General features: G+C 33.2%; 3 protein-coding genes and 1 non-coding gene across 4 annotated transcripts; 1 reads left to right on the plus strand and 3 right to left on the minus strand.

Annotated features, from left to right (window-relative positions):
* Positions 1-2,631: 2,631 nt before the first annotated feature.
* Positions 2,632-3,804, minus strand: LOC131614235 (uncharacterized mitochondrial protein AtMg00810-like). The gene has a single exon (XM_058885852.1). It carries the CDS (start codon positions 3,802-3,804, stop codon positions 2,632-2,634), a length of 1,173 nt encoding a protein of 390 aa, XP_058741835.1.
* A 4,794-nt stretch (positions 3,805-8,598) lies between these two features.
* Positions 8,599-8,669, plus strand: TRNAG-GCC (transfer RNA glycine (anticodon GCC)). The gene has a single exon. It is a non-coding gene; the product is annotated as a tRNA-Gly (tRNA).
* A 92-nt stretch (positions 8,670-8,761) lies between these two features.
* Positions 8,762-10,902, minus strand: LOC131611964 (uncharacterized protein At5g01610-like). Its single transcript, XM_058883784.1, has 3 exons — positions 10,747-10,902; positions 10,056-10,110; positions 8,762-9,275 (listed from the first exon to the last, which is right to left on the minus strand). Exons 1-3 carry the CDS (start codon positions 10,831-10,833, stop codon positions 8,905-8,907), a joined length of 513 nt encoding a protein of 170 aa, XP_058739767.1. The 5' UTR covers positions 10,834-10,902; the 3' UTR covers positions 8,762-8,904.
* Positions 10,903-18,329: 7,427 nt separating this feature from the next.
* LOC131611965 (uncharacterized) lies at positions 18,330-19,532 on the minus strand. The gene is made up of 3 exons (XM_058883785.1): positions 19,258-19,532; positions 18,876-18,946; positions 18,330-18,646 (listed from the first exon to the last, which is right to left on the minus strand). The coding sequence occupies exons 1-3, from the start codon at positions 19,428-19,430 to the stop codon at positions 18,399-18,401; spliced, it is 492 nt and encodes a 163-aa protein (XP_058739768.1). The 5' UTR covers positions 19,431-19,532; the 3' UTR covers positions 18,330-18,398.
* Between the last annotated feature and the right edge of the window lie 7,848 nt (positions 19,533-27,380).

Raw genomic sequence — 27,380 nt, forward strand, 5'->3', positions numbered from 1 at the left:
AAAAAATATTTTCTGACTTTTTGAATGCTCTCATCATTTTCTATCCAACTTTTATATACTTCTTCATAGCTTCTTTTTTTCAAAAAATTTTGTTAAAAGGTTTTACGTGTCTGTGTGCTTATAGTTGTCTACTTCTACAAAGAAAAAACTTTTTTTGTTTACAAAAATTTCACTCACTTACTAAATTGGGAGACTAATTCCCTAAGCCTTGTCTGATAGATTCTCTTGTGTTGACGCTTTCTTTGAGATTTCTTTTGAGCATTTTGATGTAAACTATTTGTTTTCCTTTGTCTAAAACTTTGTTGATGTTTGAGGATTTATTTACGTCTGAAACTTTTGTCAATCCTTATCAAACTCATGGCTTGTATCTTTAACTATTTTTAGTATATTTGTTGACATTCTTTATGATTTCATCTTATCATGTTGGGTATATGTTATGTTCTTCACAGTTGTCATCATGGTGATGTTATCTTTCTTTTCTGATATTTTATAGTTCTCATCATGTTGCATCTTTATCATGCTGAGTATTTGTTCTTGTTCTTCACGATTGTCATCACCAAAAGAAAACTTATTACCTGCAAAATAAGGTTCCACATTTTCCCCCTTTTTTAAGATGACAATGTATCTCTCAAGGGAGGTGGTAAAAGAAACAAAGAAATATAATTTTGGAGTGATAATACTCCCCTTGAGTAAGATAGAGTGTATACCTCCCTGTCCCTGAGAGTGTATTGTTCTCCTCTGTCGAAATCGAAAAGGCAGGTAAAAGATGCAAATATGCATAACACAAAGTATCATGACATGTTTGAAAGAAGATCAATGTAATAATACATGGCAAAATGCATTTTATCACACATCATAAAATATGCTTCTTGATTGATCTTATCTACAACGAGCTCCTCAATCACTTGTGATCTTTAATAGATCACTGTCTTCAACCTTTGACAAACTTCATCTTCGAATGCTCATTGATCTACGCTTAATTTTGAGCTTTAAAATTTGAGTTCTTTCCTTCAAACTTGACAACTTATTGATCTTCAAATGATGGAAAAAGAATAGGAAAAAAGCCAATATGAATCAATTCAAATAAGCGTTTAAATTGGATCAATCCATCCTTAAGTCGATTCATTTTAGCTTTTTGAATTAGATAAAGCTTTGCATTTACTCAATTCCAACAAATAGAATGAAAACATAGTTTTGTGGCACTCTAATAAATTGGATCAACCTAAAAATGAATCGATTTATTTTACTTTTGAATCAAGCAAACCATGTCAATTCACTCGATTGTTGAAAATAGAGGGAAAAAAGTTTAAAGACACTTCCATGAATCAATTCTCACATTCCTTGAATCGATTCAAACAAGCCAAATAATTTGAATTGAGTCATGCATATTTTAAATCAAAAATAACTTTGACTTTAGTAAACACTTCATTATATTAATTGAATAACTATTATTTGTGTGTGTGTGTGATGAGAGATCAATGAAGAACTAAAAAAATATGATAAAACATAATACACAACATCAAAATAACGAAATAACTTATAATGTTATTAAGGTAAGTCTCAGTCTCGCCCTTTTGAGGCTTGGCGAAAACTAAGTAATTTGGGTGACTCGTGAAGCTATGCTCACTCTACATTGAACACTCATTGTATCAGTCATATTCATATTTCAAGTGAAATCCTTCTTTCCACTTTGAAAAATAAAAAAGGAGGGAAGAAAAAAAATTGAGAAGCAATGGAATCACACAAGATTAACACGCAACCAACATTTAACTATACAAATGCAACAATAGCTCATAATTATAACCAATAAGCAAATATCAGGAAAAAATATCTCGAGAAATTTCAGAAACAGTACCAAAAAGAGAATCATACATGGGATATAATAGAGAGGCAGACAACATAATCACATACAACCAATTACTATGCAAATACTTAAATACCAATTGTTCAGCCAATTAAAAGGTAACACAATAAAAACCTTGAACAAATTAGAAAATATGCAAAAGATAAATAGAGATTTACATGGAAATTTAGTAAAATGTAAAGCCAAATAAATATGGAAACAAGTAAATAATAAGATTGCATTTAAATAGAGATTAAATGTTGAAAAGAACACTAAACATACACCATATGCAATTCAACAAAAAATTTAGCAAACATATGACAAACTACACAAACACATAAATTGATTATATATATAAAGCAAAGAGAGATAAAAGTATTGGAGAGATCATATCGTATAAGATTGATTAGGATTAGACTTGCTACACAAGACACGTTTAGTGTAGGAAATAGAAAGGGTGACTCAGATTTGCAAACTGAATGGGTTTTATTCAATAAAAGGGGCTGATATATAGCCTTACAAATATCAGTAAATAATTGCTGGCTATAAATCAGCAAATGATAAATAATAAAATTTAGACTAATTCAAACACACTAATTCAAAACAGCTCATTGCTAAATATGAGGCTTATTAAAAACTGACAGTAATAACTCCTATTTTCTAGTAACAAACTAAACACGTTCATGCCCTCCCCTAAACTAGTTGCAGTATGCAATTAGTTTATTTCAGTAATATCAAACATTCCCATCTTCTTTCTGAGCTTCTGGAAAGCCTCAAGTTTCAAAGCCTTAGTCATCAAATCTGCCACCTGCTCCTGAGTTGCACAGTGCACCAATTCGACTTCGCCATCCTTTACAAGATCTCTTAAAAAATGAAAACGCTCCCTGATAGTTTACCAGATTTTTTGATAGTTTAATTGTTGAGCTATTATCGCACATGATAACAGTACTTCCTTCTTGAACATGACTTAAGTTTCTCAAAACCCTTCTCATCCATACAGCTTGACAAGCACTTGCAGCAGCAACAACAAACTCGGCTTCAGTAGTTGAAAGAGTAACAATTGGTTGCTTTTTGGACATCCATGATACTGCTCCTGAACTTAATAAAAAAACATACCCCGAGGTGCTTTTAGAATCTTCTTCATCTCCATCATAATCAGAATCCGTGAAAGCAAGCAATTCTTCTTCCCCTCCCTTCTTGTAGAAAATCCCATAGCTAACAGTTCCTTTCAAATAACGTAATATTCGTTTCGCAGCTTGTAAATGCAATTCTGTTGGTTTTGACATATATCTACTAATTAAGCTCACACTAAACATGATATCTGGTCTTGTAGTTGTTAGATACATCAGACTTCCAACTATTTGCTTGAAGTAAGTGTCATCCACAGCTGTACCATTAACATCTCTGTTAATCTTAAAACCTGGAACAATTGGACTATTCACAGGCTTGCTGTCAGACATTGTAAACTTCTTTAAAATATCAGTGACATATTTCTTTTGACACACAAAAATCCCTTCTAATTTCTGCATAATTTCTATGCCAAGAAAGAATTTCATCTTGCCCAAATCAGTCATGTCAAAATCTTGCATCATAGACTTTTTGAACTCAATCATCATGACCTCGTCATCACCTGTGTAAATCAAATCATCGACATAAATGCTAACGATTAATATACAACCTCGTGTACTTCTTTTGATGAACAAGGATTGTTCATTTGGACATATTTGAAAACCTTCCTTCATGAAATGGGATTCTATACGACTGAACCATGCTCGTGGTGCTTGTTTTAAGCCATACAAGGCTTTATGCAACTTGTAAACCTTATGCTCTTCTCCTTTCTGCACAAACCCTTTTGGTTGCTCAACGTATACGTTCTCGTTTAATTCACCATAAAAAAACGCAGATTTGACATCAAGCTGAAAGATGTCCCATCCTCTACATGCTGCGCGAGCCACGGTCATTCTTACCGTATCCATGCGGGCAACGGGAGCAAACACTTCAGTAAAATCGATTTCGTGTTATTGACTGTAACCCTTTGCCACCAAACGAGCCTTATACTTGTCCACCTCACCTTTCTCATTTAATTTTGTCTTGAAAATCCATTTAACTCCAATTGTTTTCTGTCTAACAGGTAGATCCATTAGCTCCCACGTTTGATTCTTTTCAATTGAATCTATTTCACACTCCATAGCCTTTCTCCATTTCTCATGCTTCACAGCTTCCTCATACAGAGTTGGATCATTACTTATGACATCTTGCACCATGTAAGTCTCTGCATCTTCTTCACTCAACCAATCACCACTCTCATAATCTTTCATCCAAATTGGAGCCCTCCTATCTCTACCTTGAATCATATTTTCATGAGAAATCTCTGCTTCATTCCTACTTTCGTCGCTCCCATCATCTTCACTGCCACTCTCGTCACTACTAAAATCATCATCACTCCAAACCAAGTTTGCATCTATTTGTTCTTTAAAATTTTGACCCCACTCCCAACTCTTTTCTTCCTCAAATACTACATCCTTACTAACAACAATCCTCTTTGTATTAGGATCAAACAGACGATAACCCTTTGACTCATCACTTACTCCTAACATAATACAAGGAAAACTTTTATCATCGAGGTTACCTCGTTTTGCCTCTAGTATATGCACATGTGCTATGCAGCCCCAAACACGAAGGTGTTCTATTGAAGGCTTAACTCCACTCCAAGCTTCTTGAGGAGTGATGTTCTTCACAGCATGTGTTGGGCATCGATTCAGCAGGTAGAATGTCCAATTTGCAGCTTCAGTCCAAAACAATTTGGGAACCTTTTTCGCAGAGAGCAGACAACGTACCATATTCATCACAGTTCTATTTTTACGCTCCGCTACTCCGTTTTGATGTGGTGTATATGCTGTAGTAAGTTGTCTTTTTATTCCTTCTTCTTCACAAAATAATTTGAAGTTGATAGAGTTAAACTCTCCACCTCTATCAGTCCTCAAACACTTGATGGGCATTTCCGCTTCTTTTTCAACCAGCTTCTTGTACTTTTTGAAACACTCCAAAGCTTCTGATTTTTGAATGAGAAAATAGACCCAACCCTTTCGACTATAGTCATCGATAAAGCATAATAAGTACCTTTTTCCACTACTTGAGATTGACTCTATAGGTCCACAAATGTCAGCATGTATGAGTTCCAAGATCTTGCTGGCACGCCATTCACTCTTCTTTGGAATTGGATTGCGGTGTTGTTTTCCGGTGAAACAATCAGCACAAGTAACACTTGAGGTTTCAAGTTTAGGAAGACCGCGCACCATTTTCTTTGTTCGCAATGTCTTCAAACCTCTGTGATTTAAGTGACCGTACCTTTGATGCCAGAGATAAGTAAGCTCAGAGGCAGTATGTAGGCACTTTTCAACTGGAGCAGTGATGTTGGAGCTTTTATTGAAGAGAATAAACATGCGATTTGCACTCATTTTGGTGTGTGCAATTAATCCCTTATCTGGATGATAAATGTTGCATGTGCCGCCTTTTATGAGAATGGTGAGATCCTTTTCTTGCAGCTGCCCCACACTCAACAAGTTGTTCCTAAGTTCTGGGACATAATATACATCTTGAAATAGAAAAGTAGTGCCATCAAATACCAGCCTAATGCTTCCTTTTCCAGCTACTGACATGCGAGAGTTGTTTCCACACTTCACGGAATGCTTTTCTCCTTCTACCATATTTAAGAGCATACCTTTGTTTCCACACATATGATTAGAGCAACCTGAGTCCAAGAACCACGCATCGTTCCTTTTTGCTTCATTTTCTTCTACAAAAGCCATAAGGAGAAGCTCTTCATCATCATCCAACTCTGCATAATTTGTCTCTTTGTTCCATTTAGGACATTCATATTGAAAATGCCCTAAATTATGACACTTGAAACACTCCACTGTGTCCCTTGTGAATGATTGTCTTCCTCTTCCACCTCCTCTTCCACGGTATGTTCCTCTTCCTCTTCCTCTACTACTTTCCACCTTTAGGGCTTGCTCACCGTCACGGTTAACCTTTTTAAACTTTTGTTCATGAACCACCAGTGAGCTTTGAAGCTCATCAATGGTCATTTCTTCTATGTCCTTTGGCTCCTCAATTGAAACCACTACATACGTGAATTTCTCTGTCAACGTACGAAGAATTTTCTGCACCACTTTTAAGTCAGACATAACCTCTCCATTGCTTCTCATTTTGTTAGCAACCGTCATTACTCTGGAAAAATATTCAGTGATGGTTTCTGCATATTTCATTTCCAGCCCCTCAAACTCTCTTCTCAAAGAGTTTAACATCGACTTCTTCACGCGATCGTTACCTCCATACTTTCTTTTCAGGGAATCCCAAACAATCTTGGATGTGCGCCTATCCAATATTTGTTCGAAGACTGACCTATCAATTGCCCTGAAAAGATAATGCTTGACCTTGTGATCGTTTGTTTTGGAAGTTTGTAGCAACTCCAATTGTGCGTCAGTGAGCACCGTCGTTTCAATAGGTTCCTAAAAACCAATTTCAATGGTGGTCCAGAGACCTTTGGCACGAAGGAGATTCTCCATCAACTCACTCCAATGATCATAATGTTGACCATCAAAATAAGGAATTTTTGCTGAAAGTTTGCCCTCACTCATATTTGCGTTTCTCTCTTAACTAAGTTGCGGCTTAGCTGTATTTATCAGGCCCAGTGGGGGCTCTGATACCAGTTTGTAGGAAATAGAAAGGGTGACTCGGATTTGCAAACTGAATGGGTTTTATTCAATAAAAAGGGCTGATATATAGCCTTACAAATATCAGTAAATAACTGCTGGCTATAAATCAGCAAATAATAAATAATAAAATTTAGACTAATTCAAACACACTAATTCAAAACAGCTCATTCCTAAATATGAGGCTTATTAAAAACTGATAGTAATAACTCCTATTTTCTAGTAACAAACTAAACACGTTCATTTAGTAAAAATAGAAATTATAAAACAAATAAAAATCGGATCATTTCTCGTTCAAATCAAGACGGATCGAGAACCTTTAAAATATAATATTTTTATTTAAGCTAAAATCATACTAATTTGCAAAGGTTTGACATTCTAATCTTTAATAGTGTATGTGCAGTTCAAAAAGGTTCAAGATTGATGCTCTATTATCATTGTAGTACAAATTTTCACGTGTAATTCTAGTATTCCTTCCCAAACCTTTTGGCTATGAATATTTATACCATAAATACTTAAGTTTCCTTAGTTTAGACCTTGTTAGATGAATTTATTTTTGAGTTTCTTAAATAATGTAATTCTCTTCTTTTTTTCTTTCTAATTTATGCAATCGTTTTTCTTATATTATTCAACATTGTTTATTTTTAATGTCTTCATACATTGACAAGTGTTTTGATTGATCACAATTTCTGAATGATTACTAACTCTAATTTTTACAACCTAACCTAACTTTGTTGTTTGATATCTAATAGTTCTAGATATAAAGTATGAATTGATATGTGATATTGAGAAATAACGATCGATAAAATCTTCTTTAAATCAAACTCATCTAATAAATTTTACGCTGTAATTAAAAAAAGAGGGTTATGAGTTAAAATATTGGTCATAGTTATTTTGTTAATTCATCGTGATATCAGATAAAAAATTGTAAAAATTAAAAAGAACTATTGATTAACAAAAAAATAAAATAAAGGATTCAAAAAGGCCGGATAGTTTTTAATCCAAGTAATTTGAACTGATCTTTTCTAAATTATATGCTATGCATGTCTTCCCTTTGTTAGTGTTAGACAATCTACATAAAATAATAATTTTGAAGTAGAAATCATTAAAATTTATATGTATATGAAAATTTTAAATTATATTACTTGACGACAAAAATCTGCAATAAAATAAGACAAAAATCTGCAATAAAATAAGACGGGGAAAAACAAATATATTAGAGGATACAGATCTAAAATCTTGATTTGTCCTAAAAAAAGAAAAAAATACGCATGCTCGGTAGACCTGATTTGTTTTGTCACCCTTATCTCAAATTTTGTCGGCTTATTAGATCATAGGGCTGATTCGAAACAATTACAATTTCAATAGAAAAGAAATACATGCTATCAAAGAAAACGACATGTGTCAACTAATCCGATAATTTAGAGAATTGGTATTTGATTTAGAATGATTGATTTTAGATAAAAGTGAATTGAAAATAAAATAATTTATATTCAAATAAATTTTCACAAAAATAAGTTTGATAATAAATTTTAATGTGACAACCATTTTTACTGTCAAAATTTTAAAATATTAACTTTAAATAGAATCAATTTTGACAAACATATTCAATTTAACTTGAATGAAATAAATTATGACAAACACACTCAAAATTAATTATGAGTGTGATTCAAATGTGAAATTAAACGTAAAATTTGAATAAGAAGGTAAAAAAAATTATGTCAACATTGTACCTATTCTATGAGTATACCTCCCTCATACGTACTATTTGCATTTAGAGTAATATAAAGATTCCTTCATTCCAAATTCATTCTACTTCAGTGTAACTTGCAGTTTAGTCTTCAAGGAATTCAAAACCCTTTCATTAATCTACAGGTTTTTTCTATTTGAATCTAGACATTATTCCCTTATCCTAATTTATTTTTTTAAGAAAATGAATAAAGATTTAAAAAGTTAAACACAGAAATAACATAAAATGACGGGTACGTAATAATCATTTATTTAATGTTTAAATAAAACAGAATGCTCTAATCAACAAAAGCACCAGTGGTCTAGTGGTAGAATAGTACCCTGCCACGGTACAGACCCGGGTTCGATTCCCGGCTGGTGCAAGCTTTTTCCAATTTTTCCATTTCCATTGCAAATATGTTTAAAGTTTTCTTTGGCTTTGAGATATCAAAAGGAAATAATTGAATACCAGAAAAAACTGAAACAACTTTATCATAATCAAATAGAGGTTCAATTTCAACCATATCATAAAAATTCAATATTCCACAAGAAAAAACATACATTATATTGTCTAACTATTAACAAAAGGAAATTAATCAATACAAACACATCAGAATTTCAGAATTTATCTATGATTACACCATCTCTAGAAACCTCATATGCTTCCCTTTTCCTTGATTTCTTCATGCCAGCAGTGAAATAAAGCTTTGGTCCCTCAGATGAAATGGCGGTAACTTTCACCCACACCAACACTTTGGTCTTCATGCCCTCTATCTCTGTTAGCTTTCCCTTCTCCAGATAACCAGACACACTCATAGTGAAACGCAAGACCGATGAATCTCTGTAGCCTACTTCACACACTTGAGGAATGTAAACAATAAGCTTTCTTGTTTCTTCGTTGAATTCATAGTTCGTTGCATCGCGCGGGAAGAGTCCTATTGGTAGATCATACTCCTTTAGTAACTCTGTTAACGGCTTTTGCATCTTTCCTGTAAAGTTATTCTTTTATGAGCTATGCTATTTATTACAAAGAAAACCATGCAAGAAAGGTGAGAATGCATACGTGGCGCATTTCAAATAAAGTGGGAATGGTTATTTATGCATTTGGTAGAAATCATGGATAAGCAATTGTGCATATCAATGGTCAAAATGCATTCTTGTGTTTCTTCATACAATACCTTCATACACATCATCATTTAAACACTAGTAAATCTGTTTGAGAGGGTTTGCGGAAACAGCTTATAACATATCCATAACTTGTTTTCAGTTTATTTCCTTAAGCTCTTGTTTGGATTAACATACTCAGATTTATCTACTGACACAAGCATTAGTGAAGCTATTTGGAAGAGCTTATGAAAAAACTTATGAAAGCAACTTATAGCTTATATGAAAACAGTTTATTTTTATTTTATTCTTTGTTATAAAAGTAGCTTATACATAAGCATTTATATGTTAAGTGTTTTAAACTATAAGCGCTTCATTAAGCAATTTATCCAAAAAAAGCTAATAAAAATAAGTTAAAGCTATATAAAAACAATTTCTCTTTATTTTATCTTTTAACATATAAATAACTAATATATAAGCGTTTATAAGAAAAGCAGTTATGTTTTAAGTGTTGAATTGACTTGTTTATCAATCGGGACCTTAACGAACGAAGAATAGGCCTGATAGAGGATAAACCTTTATTTAATAAGTATGATCTTTACAAGTCTCAAAACAAAGTAATCAGATTAAGCAACACATAGAAATATTATAGAGATACAACAAACCTTTTAATTTGTTGACAAACCATTTGGTTCCTCCTTCAATGGTGCTTGAAAGTGACTAATAAAAACCAACAGAAAGGTGTTAATAACAACATCAATCAAGCAATGAAATCTACTTATTAACATTCGCCACAGTCTAGTATCAAGACTAATAGCAATAGCATTTTTAGCGCGCAGTTATTATCACATTTCTTCTCATACATCTCTCTATCTAGTCTACCGAATCATAACGTATTGAACAAAATTTTCTCAATACTATAAACAAAATCTTACACAACTGATATCAATCAGTATTACGAAACGATTGAACTTGAATCTTCTAACTGATAAGGCTCGAGATATCTCTTTTTGTTCACACATTAACAAACTACAAAGTTTCTTAATAAACCCAATTCTACACTCCTCCTTCAATTTCTTTATAAAAATAAATAAATCACCAAATGAAACCTAATCTTCACATTAACTTGTTTAAGATCAAATCAAACCGATCAAAATCCTATATCTAATATCTTTCTACAGTCACTATCCGAATCTGAAAAGCGAATAAATAATAAAAAATTATACTTCAAATTCAAACGGAAAACAAGAATCATCGATTAAGCAAGATATTGCATTTGCATAGAATTGAAGTAACGAATGAAAGAGAAAAGTAAAAAAAAAAAATTATAGGGTTTGAAGAAGTAAAAGTACGTACACTGAAATCATCACCGACGGAGTTAAGTTCCTTGTTGGCTTTCCGACTGAACCAGTAAGAGCCGACCTTGCCCAATATCTGATCCATTTCGCTCGATTCAGTGCCCTTCTTCTCTCTATATTGAATCGACAATTTTTTTTTTATAATATTTTGTTACAATTATGTAATAATATAAATATCATTTTACGAAAAAGTTAATATAAATTAATGCTGACTAGTCTTCTTCATGTCAGTCTTTATCTGTTTTTTATTTAGAATTTTTAAATAAAATTAATTAAAAAACCCACTTCATACATATTATAAAAACTTGAATTTTATAAAGATAAAAAAAATCAAATTTCAATAAATAAAAATGGATTTGTTTATAGTAAAAAGTGCAATAATTACTTCATTAATTTAGTGTATTTTTTTAAGGGTTTTTCTAAACTATGCAATATTGCATAGGATAAGGACAATTAATATATTATTTTCTTCCATATAAATTATCATATTAATTATTTTTCTTTTGAAAAGTAATCTTTTATATTTTCTCTCTTCCACCCAATTAATGGATCAACATAAATAATAATTAATATGGTAATTTATATTTAAAAAAGTGGTGTATTAATTTTCCCTTATCCTACGCAATGTTGCATAGGTTAGAAAAACTCTTTTTTTAATAATCGTCAAAATCTCAAATCGGACAATAATTTTAGAGTGCTTTCTTAAATTGCTTAATTCATGGGGATGTGATTGTTAATCAACCTTCGGTTCTTATTAACTCGACCTTTTCTGATCATGTTTTCAAACTTAAAAAAGCTTTATATGATCTGAAACAAGCTCTTAGAGTTTGGCACGATCGTCTAAGCAAGTTCTTGCTTGAAAACAAGTTTCAAAGTGTATATAAAAAAAATTATTAAGAAAACTGAACAAGAAATTTCGATTGGGGGGCTTCAATACTTCCTAGGGCTCCAAATTCATCAAGTTAAGGAAGTAACATTCGTCAATCAAGTCAAATATTGCAAAGAGCTACTAAAAAGGATTGACATGGAGAACTCCAAAACAATATAAACTCCAATGGAGACTTCAAGAAACTTAGACAAGGACGAGAATGGAAAACTAGTTGAGTAAAGCAAATACTGAGGTATGATAGGTTCCTTCCATTATTTCACTACATCTTGTCCTAACATCATGTTTGATATGTGTCTTTGTGCTCGTTTTCAAGCATTCACCAAAGAATCACATCTCACTGCGATCAAACGCATCTTGAGATATCTCATTGGTATAGAACAAATGAGTTTATGGTACCCTAAGGGAGTGGATTATGCCTTGGTTTAGTACACTGATCCCGATTTTACTAGGTACAAATTGGATAGGAAAACTATCAGTGGTATGATCACTTACTTGGGAACTCGCTTGTCTCTTGGCATAGCAAGAAACAAGCATTATCCACAACTAAGATAGAATATGTTGTTACAAGTAGCTCTTGCTTGCAAATTATTTGGATGAAACAACAACAGAGTTATTACAGTGTTAATCTTGGAGTTGTCTCAATAAGATGTGACAACACTAGCGCTATAAACCTCACCTAAAACCTGATACATCACTCTTAGGGTAAACACATTGAGGTCAGATATCACTTTATTAGGGGTAATGTTGAAAAAGGGGAATACATACTTGAGTTTGAGGTCTTATATAATCAAGTCACAAACATTTTTACAAAACCACTTCCTAACGAAAGATTCTTTTTCATAAGAACTAAATTAGGAATCTTAAATCAATCACGCATATATTGGTATGCTAAATTGTCTCTTCTTCTTCTTTTTCCCCATTTCTCTAAATGATTACATGTGATCTATGTGTTATATTTGTTTTTCATGCATTTTTGATTATGTCAAAGGGGGAGTAGTATACTCCCAAGGGGAATAAAGTATACTCTCTACTCATGTGAGGGGGAATTTAACCTTTCCAAACTTTATCTAAGTTTTTATTTTTTATACCTCCTAGAGAGATGCGTTGTGATCATAAAAAAGGGGAGAATATGGATCTATGTGTTGGCAAGTATGAAGTTGATGATCGTGATGTTGATAACCTTCTTGGTGTTTTGATGATGATAACACATATGATTCTTGAAGTCGGTGGAAATAGCTTTCCAACTCTTTGAAGATGGTGATCAACTTAAACTTATCTCAAGCCTCTTAAAGAAGAAGATTCAAGGTTTCAGTGAAGTGATTATATGAATGGTATATCTGGAAGAGGAACTTAAAAGCTTTAGAGTTGTGAAAGAGAGGAAGTGTGAAATCTCGCTTGGTTGCGTCTATCTGAGTGTCCAATGTCTTGTGAAAGTAAGAGAGTAAATCCTAACATACTCATGCATCACACATACACACTCACAAACACACACACACACACACACACACACACACACACACACACACACACACACTCACTCACATACACACACACACATACACACACACACACTAACACACACGCACACACTTAAAATACGTTTAAGTATCTCTTTACTTGACAAAATCACCTGAAAATGTTTTTAGAGTCTGGCCAACTAATTATGAGAAAGTTTGATTAGTTGGAAATAATTTCCCGGCTGAAAAATTGATTAGAAAAATGACCTATTCGATTAGGACCTGCTAGATTTAGTTTATAATCGATTACAACAATCTCTTAATATTTGGTAATGATTATATATCAAAACCTTCCATTTGCGGTCTCAACACTCAATTATTTGGTGTGTTTAATCGATTAGCCTTATATGTGATCTATGTGTTATATTTGTGTAGCAGTGAAAAATTGATATCAAAGCCGTTGGATTGACTTGACTCATTATTTTAGTGAAAGTCGCCACCGCGCTTTATTGCTTACAAAGGAAATGGGAAAAGAATGAAGTAAAACCCATAGATATTTTTAAAACAAAAACAAAACAGAGATCTTAGGTACGGGGGTCGATTATACAAGAGGAAGGTATTAACACCCCTCACATCTGTGGTACTCCATAGGAACCTTTTTGAAAACCTGTGTAAAAGAGTTGTGTGCAAAAGAGAGTTTGTGTTTGGTTTTAAAATATGCTCGGCAAAACGTTACATATTGTGCCTACATACCTCCTGAGTACAATGGAGAATTCAGAACAACTGTAGTTCCTCTTAAATGGGATACAAAGGTTTTTGTAAAAAAAATGGATAGACACTTTAACATCTTAAATGAGAAAACTTAACCAACCATACTTGAACATGAGAGCAGATGGATCCTTTGCATCACAAATGAAAGAATGACTCCAACTTGGATAAATCAACAAGTATGTCACTAGCTCTATCAAGTGGAAAAAAATCAATCATATCAATCAATATCAAGGGGGTTAGGGGATTACATCTCCACCATGATGATTAATCATGCCTAAACTTGAAAAGAAAATTTTAAAAGAAAGAATCCATAATGGCAAAAGTTTATGAAAAAAAGCTTTATCGAAGAGCATAAAGTTTTATCGAATGGCAAAAGTTTTATCCTAATGCATAAAATAAAAGCTAAGGACAAGAAAAATCTAACCAATTAAGAAGCCAATACTTGACATAAAGAAGTCAATGTATAGTTCTCATCCTTTAGATTTAACTCAATCAACATAGCAAACAAAGAACTTGAACTAAAGTAATGCAAAGCTCCAAGGTAATAATCTCATTTTAAGCATAGCTTCACAAATCTTGATTTTGTTCCAGAAAAACTTGCATTGACATAACATATAAAGCCTTTTCATAACAAACATGATACCTGCACACAGATAAAATTCCTAATGTATTGGAATAAACTCCAAAGACTTCAGACAAGCATAATAGATAAGATAACACCAGGTCCAAAGGTCTCAAAAGAACAAGGCTCTTAATACTAAGTCCAAAAGGTCCCATATAAAGTGCTCAGGATAGTAACCATAGTCCAAGAGAGCTTTAAGTTTTTTATTATTCATGTTGATTATTAGTATTTTAAGAACCAAAAAAAGGGTCCAAATGGACAAAGGAAAAAGTGCATAAGCATAAACAGGATAATGGATGATGAATGATAAAATAAAAGCATAAGATAAAATATGTGATAAAATAAAGCAAAATAGTAAAAGGAACATAAAGATAAAGTTAGGATTTAGTGATTAGAAGTTAGTTGTCAAAGTGAATGATTAATAATGGTTGAATAATGAACTTAGGTCAAGATTGATGAAAACTCATTGGAGGATTGATAAGACCAAAACCTCCTAACAACAAATTTTCAAAGGTATTGAGTTAATTGTCAAATAATCAACCATCCTTGGGCTTGTAAATATAGATTTAGGCCACAAATGATCATTTTCCAATACGGGCAAAATTTATCGCCAAGTAACTTATATACTTATATAGAAGTTACCTACAACGAGGCCGGTCAATAACACTTTATGTGTTTAAAAAAAGATAAGAGAAATGATATAGAAGATCATTCTCCAAAGACTTGCAACACATGTAAAATAACAATAAAAAACAACAATGGAATTGAGATGAAAAGGGAGGGGAATGGATAAAAAAACGAAATGTACAGATGAATTCTTTTGACCATAATGGGATTTCATCTAAATAATCCATCAGAGGAATGATAAAATCCTAACCTCTACACAATGGAATCATCGAGACTTACACCCAGAAATCAAAAGAAAATAGATGGAGAAAGAAATTATGTCACAAAATATAATAAGAGTCAGAACCAAACATCAAAAGAAATAAAATACAACTTAAAGAAATAAAAAAAGGAATTTTAAATGGTCAAATAATGAGAAATTATTGATGAAATACTTAAATGAGTATCTAAACACCAAATATATTTCAAATATGACCATAATAAAATCAGAAAAACTATATAATATTTTTAGAAAAAGGTTTGATAATTTTTTCAGAAATTTAAAACTATTTTTAAACCAATTAAAATCAAGTAAACAAAGAAAAATTACAAAAATAGTAAAATCATAAATAAAAATATGGAAAAATATAAATCAGAAAGAGAAAAATAAAAGAAGATTTTAGCGAAAACTTTGGTATTTTTATCAATTAAAATAAAATAGTTATTAATTTTTTAATTTTAAATCAAATAAATAAAAGAAAATAAAATAGAAGTAATATAGATCATTGGATTATGTCAAAACGCGTTAGTATACAAATCTAAGGGATCTGACGCGCTGTGCATATTATGGACCTTAGTGAGCAAAACACTAGATTAAACAATTTTAAATCAGATTTGAAAAAGATGCGTGGCACATGATCATTGGTTGGAGATGTCCACGTAGGTTGTCTTCAACCTCTCGCCATCATGAAATTGTGGTTCTCAAAGTGTAAAATTTGCAAACCAAACTGGTGCCATTGGATTCGTCTCTTCAAGACGATTTAAATGGTACCCTCGCGCCATATTTATACTTCTACATCTTACTCAATTTTGAAAATACTAGAGATATTTTGAAAAGGGATTTGAAAACAGAAGTACCAAACGCACTAATCAATCAAAATTAAGCCATCAGAAAAAAAGAGGTTGTACTTGCAAGATATTATGATGCCAAAGTAAGAAAGAGAACAAAGGTACAACATAAAGTATGAAGTTTTAGGAAAAGTTTGGATTACATTGCCCTCTAGGTGTAAAGGGCTATTTATAATGTTCTCTTAGGTGTTGGACTAGGTCGACCTATATTTGTGGGCCCGGGCGTAATTCCAGGGTCCAAAATATAGGAATCCGTTGATTAGGTCTCGGCTAGCCAAGCAAGAGGAACTAGTCGTTGGCAGGGATGGATGTCCAACGTGCTCGGATAATCCTAGGCTGTGGGGGACCCATTGATAAGTCGGGCTCGGTCGAATGGGAAATTCGTCCTCTTCTTGTCCCATGGAGTGGGCCAAAAATTATAAGACCTCTTCACACTCATAGATAGATTGGGCCAATTAAGATAATTGGACTAGTCCAGAACAATCTCTCTTATACCAATTGTTGGAGCCTGTAGCAAAAATTTGGCTTCACTAAAGTTGAACAAAACTAATATTGCTTGAACAATCTAATTGTATGAAGAGATATAAATTTCTAAAGAAAGATTAATTCATTATAAGATACAACTCGCTTTATTGCATTTTGTATTTCTATTGTTGTTATTCTTCAATTTACATCCTAAATAATTTATAAGAAATTACTTGCTATGATATGAATGGAGGATAATGAATATGCTATACACTCCTATTTAAATAATAGTTAAATTGTTATTCTATTTTAGCCACCTACAATTTCTCTTTATCTTCTCAATGATTTTACTAATAACTCTTCTAAAATAGGAGTAACCATCAGAATATTATTTTATAATATATCTTCATTCACAATATTACTTTACAGGTATGCTATGTTTACACCATATGCTACACCTACATCCAATTCACTATTCACAAATACTGCGAACAGTGAGTGACATGAAGAGTGAATAGTAATATGAATAGTAACGTGAACAATGATCGTGAATAATAATATGAACAGTGTATGAATAGTAGTAACACAAAATTTGTTAATTAAGTGTAAAAAATTGGTTGATATAGTTTATTGTTTGGTTAATAATGCTTTAGATATTAAAAATAATTCTTTAACAGTAAAACAAAGTTGGTTAATATGATGTATAAAACGTTGGTTAATAAAGCGATAAAGTTGGTTAATAAGCGTCCAAATATTAAAAAATAATTTAGTAGTAAAATAAAATTGGTTAATGAAATGTAAAATGTTGGTTAATGTAGTCATGAAATTGGTTAATAAGCATTCAAATGTTAAAAATGATTTTTAGTAGTAAAATAAAGTTGGTTGATAAAGTATGAAATGTTGGTTAATAAAGTGATGAAGTTTGTTAATGATACAATTTTTATATCAGTCTTTTTTAATCCAATTTTTTTTTTGGGTTAATACCACTTTTCACCCTATAATATAGGCAAAATTCGATTTCTCCCCCTCGTAATATTATTTTTTACTTTCCCTTCTGTAATTTTTTCTTTGGATTACCCCCTAAGCGTGCAAATAAAACACCAAATCTAGGGAAAAAATCAAACAAAAAAATATTACAAGGGGTAAATTTTATACTTAGATTGGCAAAAGACATGGTATATTTATATTTCAAAGAGGGTGAAGCGATTTTTACCTCACCTATGTTACATAGGAGTTTTATATTTGAAAATTTCTTTAGCCACCTCCCTATGGGGGTCACCCCCAGCGAAAATCCCAAAATACCCCTGCTTCGGAAATGAACTTCCGAAGCGCTTTTTTTTAAAAAAAATTTCCACAATTCGGAAGTGCATCTCCGAAAACACCTCATGGGGGGTGTCTTCAGAGATGAACTTCCGAAAACACCTCATGGGGGTGAATTCGGAAATGAACTTCCGAATTATGCAGAAACTGTGTTTTTTTTTTTATGTTTTTTCTTAAACTGTCTCGCATTTTAATTAAACGCAAACGCCAAATAAAAATAAGCAACAGATAAACTGAAAATACTAAGATGATAAATCCAATCCAAAAACACTGTGCGAAAGATACAATCCGAAATCAAAACAAAACAAAACAAAATACGTCAAACAAAACAAAAACACGTTATTCTGCCCGACGAGCGTTACAAAATACACATCAAACAAAACAAAAACACGTTATTCTGCCCGACGAGCGAACTCCTCCGAATGAAGATAATTATACCAATCCTCATCCCACTCAGTCTCAGAACCATCAGCGTTGATCATGACTCTCACGCCTGAAGACTGAGCCTGCACGTCCGAGCCATGGACCCCCAGGGGACGAGAAGCAGAACCAGTCAAAACCTTCTTCTTCTCCTTCACCTCCTTCACTCCGCGAGAGCACGAGGTTGAAGAACCCTTTCTTCCCTTAGCGCCACCCATTCCTGCGTAAAAATGAAGAAAGAAAGGTCCATGAGACCTCCTTTTATAAAAGAAGAAAGGGGACAAAAACGCTTGGGAAACAAACAAGTCATTAAAGAACAAAGACGTTGGAAACCAGCGACACGCCGTCAAAGAAGTCAGAACGCATGCACACAAACTTCAAAGAAACAGGCACAATAAACAAAGGTGTTAAAAATAAAGTACTTGCAAATTAAAACGGACACTCCCTACCCTCTCTAGCCGACGCAGTCTGGGTCTCCCTACCCTGTCTGATGCGTGCTGGTTGGTTGTCTGACATGTTCCTATAAACAATTGAAATCGATTAATATGCGAGACAAAATAAAAAACTAAAAAATTTGAACTTCTGATACAATTCGGAAGTTCATTTCCGAAAACTGGGATGGAGGTGTTTTCGGAAATGAACTTGCGAAACATCCCTGCGATGGAGTTTTCTGCAACTTCCATGGCAGACCCCAAAATCAAACATAAAACCAATTCAAAAAGCTTCTAAACAACCTAAATACTACTAACAACCAGCCCATATATCATTTATGCAATTGAAACCCTAAATAACATGCATTTGAATAATGAATCTAACAAATTTAAAACTTACAAATTGAGTGATTTGTGGGCTTTTGAATGTTGTATAGCAATGTGATTGGAGCCTTGATGCAGCCTTGGAAGTGTGTTTGCACAAATTTTCGCCTTTGCTTGTTTTTGATTTGAGTTAGGGTAAATGAATGGGGGAGGGGGAGTGTTTTGATAAATCTGCATAACGCGCAGCATTTCGGAAATGAACTTCCGAAATACTGTTTTCGGAAATGAACTTCCGAAATAAGACAATTTTTTCAAGAAAAAAGGCGTTTTCGGAGATGCATCTCCGAAAACACCTTTTTCTTGCATTTTCGGAAATGCATTTTCGGAAATGCATTTCCGAAGTCAGGGGTAGTATGGGGTTTTCACCAGAGGTGGACTAGAAGGTAGGGAGGTTGGCAAAGAAATTTTCTTATATTTTCAAACTTTTTTTAATTAAAACACTATTCACTATATTAATGAACAATAAATACGGTGTAGTGTAGTATATGTTTTAGATGTAGGAATAACATTTTTCTATTACTTTATGATATATCTTGATTTATACTATAATGTCTCAACATAAATTTAAAAGATCAATTTTCTTTTTATTTTTGGACAGATTATCATTGAGCTTATAAAACACTCCAAATATACTTGAGCTACTTATACAAGCTGGAACACAAAATCATAAAAAGAAACAAAAATAGTAGTAGTACATAGTATATAATAATTTGTGGATGAGAGGTTATGAAGTGAATTTGTGATCACGTTCATGGCCCCCACTTAGTTGCCTTAAAGTTGCATGGTAGCTAGCTGTAAATGTTCAAGTGGGAAAACATGTTGATATCAATTTCCACTCACGTGCACCAAAATATGGGTCAAGGTGCTAATTTGACCACTGTCAATTGGGGCATGGTAATCACACACAACTCAAGACTTTAACGTTTAGAACAAAGGAAAAAACGAAATCAAATTAAAGGAGTTTGGCTCTTCACATTAAAGTGATAAAAAAAAGGTCTCTTACCAATTGAGGCATATCTATAGATAATGAGGCTGCTTTTGAACTGTCAAAAAAGGGTATGCAACTATGCATATGGGGTTGTGTGTGTGGTGGGTAAGGCATGCATGAATGTCACATGGTATGAATAAAAATCAGGATATCATAGATTACGATCTAACACCATGCAAGTTGAACATAGTTCATTCATTTATATAAATTTTCTTGTGGATAGCGTATCATTATATTCGACCCTTCTTGGATCCACGAAATTTCTGATCGAAAAGTATATTCTCACTCTATAAGTTGTATTAAAAAATAAATGAGTTGCATTAAAATATTTGTCAATAGAAAGTTGCAATAAAAAATAAGTTGAATGAATCAAGTACTTGAACTCTAGTAACAAAAGAGCTTCTCTGAAGGACGGCATTTAAGGAATACAGAAAAAAAATAGAATATAAATTAATTCATAAAAGAAATTTAAGAACCATGGGGTCACATTTATGATAAGTTATTATTTAAAAAAATTATTTTATATATAAATTATTTTATGATAAAGTTTTCATCTTATCCATTACAAAAACGAAGTATAAATTTTGGGGTTATATATATATATATATATATATATATATATATATATATATATATATATATATATATATATATATATATATATATATATATATATATATAATTGACATAGAAACTAACTAAGACACATTTTGAATCCCAACAACTCCACTTTATATTTTTATTTCTTTTATAACGACGCCCTTCTTTATATTATTTTTTATTTAAATATTAGGTCATCTATTTCATCGATCAAGAGTAAAGATTACACAATTTTGCCTATAAAAGTATTCGTTCATCATTACATTTCGCTCTAACATTACTCATATGATGATCGCTCCAAACTCGAAAACTTCATTCTCCGAGAAAGATTGTAAGACAAATTTTTTTAAGGCTTTTAAATTAGTTAGGAAAACTTTCAAGGTTATGTGTTGTTGTTGTTGTTGTTGCATTCAATCATTAAAGAAATTAGTTTTATCAGTCTTAAACAAAACATTTTTCTGCTATTGCAATCTATCGCACATAATGACATTCTCGTTGTTGTTGTTGATGATTCCACCTCTTGTTATCATCCACGGAAAAAATTTAGTGATTTGATTTTTTTACTTGTCTCTCAATAAGGTTGGTAAAATTGAGAAGATATTGAAACCCAAAAAAATGTAGATGGTAAAATTTGTAAGTGTCATTCTTTACCGATCACCATTTTCTTTTTAGGTCCGCAATATCAATAATTTATTCCCTTCGATGGACTGACAACTGAGAGCAAAAACCTTTATTTTATTTTTTATTTAAAATAGTTAAATAACTTGCTATCTCAATGTTCATAAATATCTGAGGGGAAAGTGACATGTTTTGTTTATAAACAAATATTTGTCGTCAATTTATAAAGTAGTAGCACTCAAGGCACTGTCAACACATCAATCCACAAGAAAAATTAATGATCTACATGAAACCGTCACGCCATCCAATCAAAAACCCAACGCCACAACTTTATATCTTTGATGCTATGTTGTGATAGACAAACATTGATAATGAAAACATTTGAAAATACACTTCTTTCCCCCTAAAAAACTCCCCTAGACATATAACCACTCGTCGAGTCAAAGGTTAGTAGCATGGGGACTTCAAGGACAATTAGAGTAACTGAACTCATTATAAGCTAGGTATCCACTTCGGCCTCAATTCCATTAGTGGGAGTTTCGTTACCACTAGTGGCGGACACCCCAACAAACCCTAGGGTTACTCAGGCTATCGTAGGGGACCCTTAGCCCCATTATGTTCTGAGTTTTACGTTACCACTAGGCCATAGAGATTACCCATATGGCATGCCGACAACCATGATCGCAGGTTTGCACGACCCCGATTCTACATTTACAGATAATGTCGCGACGAAGGCGTCGCTGTTAAATCAACATTTGGCATCAAGGTCCGTAATAAGAAGCCCCGATCGAGTGATGCAACCACAAGGTTTGCCGATGCTAACTAATAATTCCCTATGGTTTATGAGGCAACATATGGATGAGAGTAACCATGAGATGGTTAACATGGTGACACAACAAATTGGCATTGTGTTCAATCTGTTGATTCAAAATATTAACCACGATTATAAGCAATTAGCACATCAAATGGGTCGAATTGCGGACATTTTTGGCGCTCCACAAGTGCCAGTCCAATGATTACCTAATAACAAGATACCCCAACTAGCGATGCTTGTCGAACCACCCATGCCCAGAGTAATCGAGGATAACGCATACCACAATGGTACATAAGTAGTTATGGAAATTAGGGACCAGCATGTCGACCAAGTCGTTAGAAATGTTCACAAGAATAATTTTGCATGACGAAACAACATAGGTAATATGGTAGAACAGATTCTAATCCAGAATGGCCTCAATGTCGGTTTACATAAACCAAACTTTGTCTATGCTCTATCTGAGTATGTGATGCAGACTGAATTTCCATGGATTTGGAAAATCCCTAAGTTTATTAAGTTTGTAAGGCACACTAACGAGTCCACTATCGAACATGTAGCACGATACCAGTCTAAGGCAGGAGGCATAACAAATAACGAGAATTTAAAGATGAAATTCTTCCCGAATTCTCTAACTAAGAACGCCTTTACGAGGTTCCCCATGTTGCTTCCACGTTTCACATTTAATTAGGGACAATTAGATAGGGCGTTCCACGAATAATTTTATATGGACCAATCTAATATTAGCCTTAAGGAATTACCCAACATAAGGCGAAAAGTGGCTGAACCAATAGACGACTATATTAACATGTTTAAGATAATGAAGTAAAGGTGCTTTACTCAAGTGCCTACACATGAGTTAGTCGAATTGGACGCATGAGGCATAGACTATTCCATTAGGAAGAAACTAGACACCTAGTACTTGAGAGACATGGCTAAATTAGCAGACATAGTTCTCTAGGTCAAACACTTAAAAGCTAAGAAAGCAAGGTCGAGAAAATACCATAAAAATAAAAAAGTCATATTTATCTCATACTCCAAGACCAAACTTCTAAACAACCTTAACTACAAACATTGATACTTGAACCAAAAAAGTTTTAGAGCCTTCAAAAAATTCAAGCCACACTAGGGATGTAATGAAAGAACAAACTCATCACAAGCATTTACAACTTGGTACAACAATAAAATGCACACCTTCTGAATGAGAGAACTTCTTGTGTAGAAGAGAATCAACAAATAGCTTTGCCGCAGGCTGTTATATGACAATAGGTATTACAACATGGTAACCCTGGTGCTATGCCTCATGCAATTCTCAACGACACTTCCTCAAACCATAAAAGGGTTTCCAAATCATTATAACTCCACAACTTTTAGGCCCGTCACTCTCTCCCTCACGGTTTAGGAGGAATGGATGATATCCATACACCCCCAAAGATATGTGCATAGGGAAGAGAAAGGAAAGACACCATGGACAAGCCCCCCACTCATCGCTATAGGAACCCGTTGTCAAAACATATCATTTATTATAAGATTCCATATTCTCTTGAAAACCCACTAATGTTGGACAACTATAATGGAATCAAGGACCCGAACAAACATACTAAACACGTGGATACCATGCTTAATTACCACCATGCAAAGAGTGTGGTGAAATGCAAAACGTTCATTGTAACTCTCAAAGGAGAAACTGGTACGTGGTTCAAAACCTTATAGGATAACTCTATCAATTCGTGGAAGCTATGTGAAAATTTCACAAAGTAGTTCAAAATACGGAAGCAATAACCGAAGACAATAGCCGTCCTCACTGGGATTCACTATAAAAAGAAGGAATGTAGGTAGACATGTCCAATGAAAAGCAAAAATACAAGATCTTTGAGAAAGGATTAAGGATAATTTGCATGTTCAATGCTGAAATAGGGTTGTAGGACGATGGAAGCATGAGTGATATTCTACCTAGAGCTTAGTCATATATTAATTATGAAAAAAGTTGTTAGCTGAAGACGTGGAAAAAAGATAAATGGTCAAGGAATCCAACAAATGGCATGTTCAGGGATAACTAGCCCTGTGATGACAACGACAAAGATGCACACTAAGGGTGACGAGTCATGTTATCAACTTACACGCATCTCAACTCCTCGAGAGAAAATATATTATAAGAGTTTTCCAACTCTTAATTCACATAGGTTGGGTAAAACTCCCCCATCATGTCAAAGAGTCGTCTAAGACAGTGGTGTCAAGGTTTTATCGCTTCCACAAAAGCCACATGCACAACATGAACAAATGCGTCCATTTGAAAGATATCATCAAAGAGTTGATTGAGAAAGGAATGTTATGATGGTATGTGTAGGAGGGAAGAAGCAAAGACGGTCGTGAAAGTAAAAAGGCTCCCTTAGAGAGTCCAATAGGCAAAGTGAATCACCATGCAAGAAAAGGTTCACCGCTAAGACAAATCATCTCCAAAAAAGAAGGTTGAGGCAGTAAAGAAGGTCAAGAAAGACAACAATAATAGCAATAGTAAAAAAAAATAAGTTCGAAGAGGAAAAAGATAAATTATAACTTCTGTTACAAGGAGCTATAACTACATCGCATCTATCACAAGAGGCTCCCCCCTTAAAGACACTATCAAAGGGGACAATGAAGAGGAATATTACTAAGCTGGTGGAAATAGAGAATAAAGGATAAAGTATAGTGAGGAGAACTAGAAAGACTCATTCTAGAATTCAAAGACAAAAATAAAGTAGGCGGGATTCCCAATTAGATTTTTCCCTTAGTAATATTGAAACCCATGGCTAATGTCGGCATCTAAAGAATTCTCGTTGATGGAGGGAGTTCATGTGAAATGATGTATGCTAAACTCTTAGAAACACTAGGCTTGAGAAAAGAGAAGCTATCTCATTACACGGGGTCTTTCTTACAAGATTACAATGGTAGGGTGACCCACCGATGTGGTTTTGTAGAGATTATTATGGAGTTTCAAAAAATTAAGGATTTGAAGAAATATTTGAACCTTGAATTTTCTCCTATTTCAAGAAATACCGCTAAGGCTGATGTTGATGAAATGTTCAAGACAGAGAAATAAGTTATTAAGAAAGAGTTCGCTAATATTCCCTCTAGAATTTGATTAACTTCTAATATGTGGACAACTTGTACAAGTGAAGGTTATATTTGCTTAATTGCTCATTATGTTGATTCTAAATGGAATTTGAAGAGTAGGATTCTAAACTTTTGTCATATGCCTCCTCCACATACGGGATTTGAGATGTCAAAAAGGTTCTTGAATTTTTAACGAATTGGGGAATTGAGAAGAAGATTTTTCACTCACATTAGATAATGCTTCTGCTAATGATGTAATGCAATCTCACTTGAAAAGACAACTTATCTTACAAAATTGGTTATTAGCTAAGGAAGAGTTCTTTCATGTTCATTGCTCAGCACATGTTTTAAATTTGATTGTGCAAGAGGATTTAAAAGTACTTGGTGACGCATTGAAAAAGATTAGGGAAAGTGTGAAGTATGTGAAGGGCTCTGAGGGTAGAATGAAAAAATTCAAGGAATGCATTGAACTCATTGACAATGTTGAAACATCGGCTGGTTTATCTTATGATGTTTCCACTAGATGGAATTCTACTTATTTGATGCTTCAAAGTGCATTGAAGTACCGACGTATCTTTGCAAGTCTTAGTTTTCATGATGATAATTATAAGGTTTGCCCTTCAGAAGAATATTGGAAAAGAGGAGATAAGATATGCACATTCTTGTCGCCATTCTATGAGACCACAAACTTGATTTCTGGAACGTCTTATCCTACTTCCAATTTGTATTTTTTGCAAATTTGGAAAATTCAGTGTTTTGATGGCAAGCGTCAAAGATTAAAACACTCTTATTCGAGACATGGTTGAAGAATGATGATCAAGTTTGAGAAGTATTGGAGTGATTATAGTGTGGTTCTTGCTCTAGGAGTGTTTCTTGACCCAAGGATCAAGCTTACCTCTTTGGAATATACGTATGAAAAAGTTGATTCACTTACCTCAAAGCTTAAAACAGATGAAATTAAGCAGAAGTTGTACACTCTCTTTGAGATGTATCGTCATCTTCATACTTCATCGTCCACAATCTCTCAAACTCCATCTTCCATCACTAGAGGAGAATCAAGTTCACACGCGTTCACTAAGAGTTTGTTCAATGTAAGTATGTTACTCTAATTTTTAACTTATTCTAATATGTTATATGTTATATGATGTGAAATGCTTAAATAACTTGCTGTAATTTGCTATAAATTGATGTTATAACCTACTGTAATAGGCTGTAAGATGCTGTAATATGCTATAAACTACTATTATAACTTGTTGTAAGTTGTTGTAAACTGATGTTATAACTTGCTGTAAGTTGCTGTAAACTGATGTTATAACTTGCTGTAACTTGCTGTAAACTGATGTTTATAACTTGCTGTAAGTTGTTGTAAGTCGCTGTAAACTGATGTTATAAGTTGCTGTAAATTGTTGTAAACTGTTGTAACATGTTCTATTATTTTCCATTTTATCATAATAGGATTTGAAAGTTCACAAACAACAACTTGCAATAGAGACCAGAAAGTCTCAACTTGATGTTTATTTGGAGGAGGCAAGTGTGGATTTAAGTTATCAAAATTTTGATGACTTGAATGTTCTTCAATGGTGGAAGAGGAATTGGAATAGGTTTAAAGAATTATCTTTATTGGCACATGATTTGTTAGGCATCCCTATTACTATTGTTGTATCTGAATCTGCTTTTAGTATTGGTTCAATCATTATCAACAAATAGAAAAGTTGCTTGTTATCGAAGAATGTAAAGGCACTGATTTGTACTCTCAATTGGCTTCATGGTTTTAATAGTTTTGGCACATAATTCAATATTAAAATTTATTTTAATAATTTATGATTTTTTCAATATTGTTAATTTATTTACTTACTTTAAATTGTTTTATAGATGTAGTGGGTGATGATGAAGATAATGATGATGGAAGCTTGACGAAAAGTATTACAACAGGAGCATCATTTGTTTATGACGTAGATAAAGATTGATTAGTGCATCTTTTTTGGTTGTGGAGAATTTGGAGACTTTGGTGTTAGATTAAACTATTTAT

Source organism: Vicia villosa, linkage group LG6, assembly GCF_029867415.1.
Source record: "Vicia villosa cultivar HV-30 ecotype Madison, WI linkage group LG6, Vvil1.0, whole genome shotgun sequence".
Classification (NCBI taxonomy): Eukaryota; Viridiplantae; Streptophyta; class Magnoliopsida; order Fabales; family Fabaceae; genus Vicia; species Vicia villosa.

Bases quoted from the DNA above. Each gene is read 5' to 3' on its own strand.
- LOC131614235 (XM_058885852.1), bottom strand. From the start codon at position 3,804: ATGACCGTGGCTCGCGCAGCATGTAGAGGATGGGACATCTTTCAGCTT.
- LOC131611964 (XM_058883784.1), bottom strand. From the start codon at position 10,833: ATGGATCAGATATTGGGCAAGGTCGGCTCTTACTGGTTCAGTCGGAAA. The intron at 10,111-10,746 runs GTACGTACTTTT...GGTTTTTATTAG, and splicing joins CCGTCGGTGATGATTTCAGT to TCACTTTCAAGCACCATTGA. The intron at 9,276-10,055 runs GTTTGTTGTATC...ATAACTTTACAG, and splicing joins GTTTGTCAACAAATTAAAAG to GAAAGATGCAAAAGCCGTTA.
- LOC131611965 (XM_058883785.1), bottom strand. From the start codon at position 19,430: ATGCTGCGCGTTATGCAGATTTATCAAAACACTCCCCCTCCCCCATTC. The intron at 18,947-19,257 runs GTAAGTTTTAAA...AATTGTTTATAG, and splicing joins GCCCACAAATCACTCAATTT to GAACATGTCAGACAACCAAC. The intron at 18,647-18,875 runs GTAGGGAGTGTC...ATTTTTACGCAG, and splicing joins GACTGCGTCGGCTAGAGAGG to GAATGGGTGGCGCTAAGGGA.